The 5,000-nt window shown below is 39.2% G+C and overlaps 1 protein-coding gene across 6 annotated transcripts in view; it reads left to right on the plus strand.

Annotated features, from left to right (window-relative positions):
* LOC143029145 (myoferlin-like) overlaps nucleotides 1-5,000 on the plus strand; it is a 168,572-nt gene that overhangs the window by 162,541 nt on the left and 1,031 nt on the right. For all 6 annotated transcript variants that reach the window (XM_076191604.1, XM_076191610.1, XM_076191607.1 and 3 more), the window contains 2 exons: nucleotides 2,178-2,325; nucleotides 3,405-5,000. The exon at nucleotides 3,405-5,000 is cut by the window's right edge and continues 1,031 nt beyond it. In XM_076191604.1, the coding sequence (XP_076047719.1) occupies nucleotides 2,178-2,325; nucleotides 3,405-3,440 (184 nt within the window). In that variant the 3' untranslated portion in view covers nucleotides 3,441-5,000. The remainder of the gene's footprint in view (nucleotides 1-2,177; nucleotides 2,326-3,404) is intronic.

Raw genomic sequence — 5,000 nt, forward strand, 5'->3', positions numbered from 1 at the left:
TGCTTACGATAGGGTAGACAGAAAGGCACTGTGGGAGGTTATGTAGATATATGGGATAGGAGGAAAGCTTCTAGGAGCTGTCAAGACTTTTTATGAGAGTAGTAGAGCTTGTGTCAGGATTGGAAATGGAGAGAGTGAGTGGTTAGAGGTAAAAGTGGGACTTCGTCAAGGATGCGTTATGTCACCCTGGCTGTTCAACCTATACATGGATGGGGCAGTGCGAGAGGTAAATGCAAGGGTAGTGGGTCAGGGGATTGGAGATGGTTAAAGAAAATGGAGAAAAGTGGGAGGTGAGCCAGCTGTTGTTTGCGGACGACACTGCGCTTGTGGCAGGATCGGAGGAGGGAATGAGGAAGTTGGTGACAGAGTTTGGGAGAGTATGTGATAGAAGAAAGCTAAAGATAAAAGTGGGTAAAAGTAAGGTGATGAGATGTAGAAGGGGTGAAAGTGGCAGCAGACTGGAAGTGAGCGTTAAGGGTGAGCGACTGGGGGAAGTGGATAGTTTTAGATACTTGGGTGCAAGTGTAGCAGGAAAAGGTGGAGTGAAGGTGGAGGTAGAATGTAGATTGAGAGAAGCGAGTAAATGCCTTGGTGGATTGAAGAGTGTAATGAGGAATAGACATTTGGGAATGGGTGCTAAGAGGAGACTGTATGAAGGAGTGATTGTGCCAACAGCACTGTATGGGGTAGAAACATGGAACATAAGAGATGAAGAGAGAAGGAGTTTGAATGTGTTTGAGATGAGGTGTCTGAGAAGTATGATAGGGGTTACTAGTCTAGATAGAGTGAGAAATGAGGTGGTGAGGAGGAGAACCGGGGTGGAAAGGGAGTTGGGAGATATGGTTGATGGAAGAGTATTAGGATGGTTTGGACACATGGAAAGAATGAGTGAAGAAAGACTAGTAAAAGAGGTATGGAAGGCAGATGTGGAGGGAGTGAACATGAGGGGACGTCCTAGGATGAGGTGGATGGATGGGGTGAAGGGGGCTTTGGGGAAGAGGGGAATGTCTGTTGAGGAAGGACGGGAGAGGACATAAGACAGGGGTGAATGGAGAATGGTTGTATATGGATGATGTTGTGATGCATGAGGAGGAATGGGCGGGGTGATGTGGGGTGAGGTAGTATGTGTGAGCAAAATTTGACGCAGCCCGAAGGGATTTCTCCCCGTCTTCTCCTATTATGCATGAGGGGACGGAGAGGGGGGTCGCCGATTTAATGAAGCGGCCTTGCTGTGGATGTGCTGTGTCTTGCGACACTGCTTCTGACCCAGGGCAGTAGACAAGATGCAGGGATGACCCGTCATCCAGGAGGTACTAAGATATGAGGGAGGGTGGAGGGGTGTGAAGTGTATTTAGGGATGGAATGGGTGGGAATGATTTTATGCCTTTTCCTTTTTGGCTACCTCCCTTGTAAGGGGGAAAAAGCCTTGGTATATGTATGTATGTATGTATGTATGTATATACATATAATATATAAAACATATATATGTATATATATACATACATACATATATATATATATATATATATATATATATATATATATATATATGTACAACACTGAATGGGTCCCATTGGGACCCATTCAGTGTTGTACAAATACTTTCCCGCGTTTGTATACTTCCAATTGTACTATCATAGTGGAAATAGGTTGAACGCAAAATTTCATGTATGTGTATGTACTCGAGCATACAAATATAAATAAGTAATATTGCGCTTGATAGCGTAGTTGGTAAGTCAATGCGCACTTGTCATGTGATAGCTGAGTTCGAGTCCTCGACAGTACCACATTTCAATTTCTGGTTGTGGCCTCCATTGGGTCTCCCGATGTTGATGGCTTAGAATTAAAGTGTATTGTGGTTGTTAAAATGTATATATATAAATATATTTAAATATATATATATATATATATGTATGTATATATCTTTGTCTTTATATTAATAATAGCCGGTCCATTTATCCATCATAAGCATAAAACTCATTATTTTGCATGGCAAGTTTTATTGTGAATATTCATACTGTTCTAGAAACAATTTCGAATACAACGCTAGACCTCACTTGAGTGCTCTGGCGCAAGATGTCCGTCCAACGCTCCCCATGCCATAAGACCACGTTAACCATATTTTGAAAAGTAATATGTATAATTATGTTATGACTCAATTGCCTTGTATTCGACAGACGCCCGGCCACTTCCTTCTTCTGGTTGACGTCACCATGGAAGTCTTTCAAGTTTGTTATGTGGAAGAACTACAAGTGGTATATCATTACCTTCATCATCCTCTTCTTTCTCTTTTTGTTCCTCTTCCTGCTGCTCTACTCACTTCCGGTAAGTCTTGTTTGTAGTAGAGTTCCGACCTAAGGTAAAGATGACTGAGTTGTTTGAGAAGTCGAGTGGACTTCCATTTGTTCCTAATCCAATATCGTGGGTATCTGTTAGTGGTAGTCTTGGAAGATGAACGTCGAAAAGAGTCGTCTTTCTGCTATGCATCTTCAATACTTCTCAACATCGTCATCTCTTTCTGGAGATATAACCCTAAGAGCCCTAAGAGACAACCCTGAGATCACTTAGTCTTCGAAGTAGGCCCAAGGTCTCCCTGCCAACCTTAATTGTTTTGTAGAAAGTTTTTCACATTAGGTGAGCTGACTGCTACCCATCTCTTTCTGATAGTTGGTGACTTAGAAATAGACTCATATTAATACAGCACAGGACATATTCCAAACATTTATTCAGATGGATGTATAGGAAGGCTTCCTAGTCTCGGGCTTGAATCTCATACATTTTTCCGTTCAGTTCCCAGCAGTAGTCAGTGGCTTGCCCCAAAAGTTGAAGCGCATAGAGCAAAGGTGACGGGTTCAGCCGAAGCCGCGCGCATCGCGGCGAATGCTCCTCATTTATGAGAGAGCTCAAAGACTGATTCGGATAACTGCGGGACTAATGGTTTTTAGTCATTGAGACTCGAGGCAGCAAAACCATTGCTATAGAAGAGATTTATGGAGAATAGAATGGAGGGAAAGAAGAAAACAGAAGCTATTAGCATTCTTTTTTGGGCGGAGACTAATCTTCAATTATAAATGAATACTATTTGACTCTGATTAGTAGAAACGTTACCAAGTCTCTAAAGAAAAAAAAAAAATCTGAATAAAACATATGCAGTCAATGTCCAATTTGGGTTGGTAGAGTTAAGGAGATAGCACGTTATAGAAGATGGAGCAATTGCTATAAAGTATCTCAATATTGTTTTCTTTCTTCCTTATACCCAACCATGTCAAAGATATTTGTCATGCAATATCTGAGTTGCAAGCAGTTTCTGTATCTTCAGATATCAATGGTATCAGGCTTTTTTTCACAAATCTTCTCATGTTTTTGTAATGTGACCTCATCTTCCGTTTTCTGTTTCTTTTCAGGGTGCGACCATCGATTACCTTATTGGTGTGGACTGAAACAGTTCTTTACAAGGGACACCGAATGTAGTTGCTCTCACTCATGTCCTGTTTATTTATATAACGCTAGTTTTCTGATTAAGAGAAAGTGCCTAGTTCCTATTGTAAATATGTTCTTATTTCCAACTGAAATTGTTTTCAGAGGCTCACATGTATTATCAAAGTCAATATATCTTGTATGTTTCATCATTGATCAGATATGATCAGATTTTTATACATTAGATAACCTATGTTGTATTCTTAAATGACGTGGTACTTAGTTGGATTTAACTTTCATAATGCAACACACAAATGTTGAAGACTTATACACTAGTATTTCTTATGTTTGTCGCAAAATGTTGCTGGGTTTGCTTTGAAGTATGTCTTCCTTAAATCTGTGATTTTTACCCCCTAAACACAGTCAGATTTTTATTTTGGTAAAAGTCAAACAATCTAGTTTAGATGAAAGGTGGTCAAATAGTTGTAGTTGCAGCCACATCTGTGCAAATGGATAGAATGTGCATTCTTCAGTCATTTCCTATAAATCATCTTGAATCAAACATGACAGTCATAGAACAAGTAACTGCACCTTCTCTAAACTGAAATTACACTGTCAAGTATTGTTGTTCTATGTGAGTGGACAAAAATCTATATAATGCTTTAAAATGTAAAGAAACCAAAGTGACCTTAATATAATTTTTAAGTTTAAGCCGTAATTTGTTTATGAAGGTAAATGTTACACTAACTGCAGTTTACACGAAGGATGTAAAATCACTTACAAGTCATGCATCTAGAAAGTTAATAATTGAGTTTGAATACATAGAGTCACATTTCTCTTAGTTTCTATTTTGAATCTAATTTCATTATATCAATGTTACTTGTTTGTTGTACCAAAAGCGCATGTGTACAGCAGAGTGTTGTGAACTGTATCACCACCTCCTGCGTAAAAATACTGCCTTGAGAGATAAGTGTTTACAATACGTGGTCATTTTCCCATCATACTTTTCAGTACTGTTTTTACAGTGGAGTTTTCATCAACCCTGGATCCTTTTTAAGTTGTTTTATCCCGCTTTCTGGTGCATTTCTTCCTCATACCATCACTACTTTAGCTGTAATATCTGGTTATACCTTTTGTGTGCGTGTATATCATGTCCTCTCGGTGTGCTTCCACTAGAAGCCCATCTTACCCAAGGTGCATTTTCTGTGACTTTATAAACTACGATTGTTGAACTATAGTTACATTGTTATACTTTCATTGTAGGATCATTTATACATATAAAAGTACTTTATTATGAACCGAAACATGACATAGAGACCTAATTATTGGCAAAGGCACACATGCATACAGGAACTATCACATAAATAAAAATTTCAAGGTCAACTAACTCAGTGCTAAAGCGAGTGTTACCAATTAGAAAACCTACAAAGAAGCCGCCTAAGACACAACTAAACTAGCCTAGACCACATATACACAGGTCATCAACCCCCCTACCCCGCCAGCAATAAAATAATATCAATACAATTGACAAGATAACAGGCATTTGCTCATGATAAACTCATCACACAAAGCATACAGTATAG

The sequence above is a fragment of the Oratosquilla oratoria genome, chromosome 10 (assembly GCF_046742065.1).
Source record: "Oratosquilla oratoria isolate Oo_2021 chromosome 10, ASM4674206v1, whole genome shotgun sequence".
Classification (NCBI taxonomy): domain Eukaryota; kingdom Metazoa; phylum Arthropoda; class Malacostraca; order Stomatopoda; family Squillidae; genus Oratosquilla; species Oratosquilla oratoria.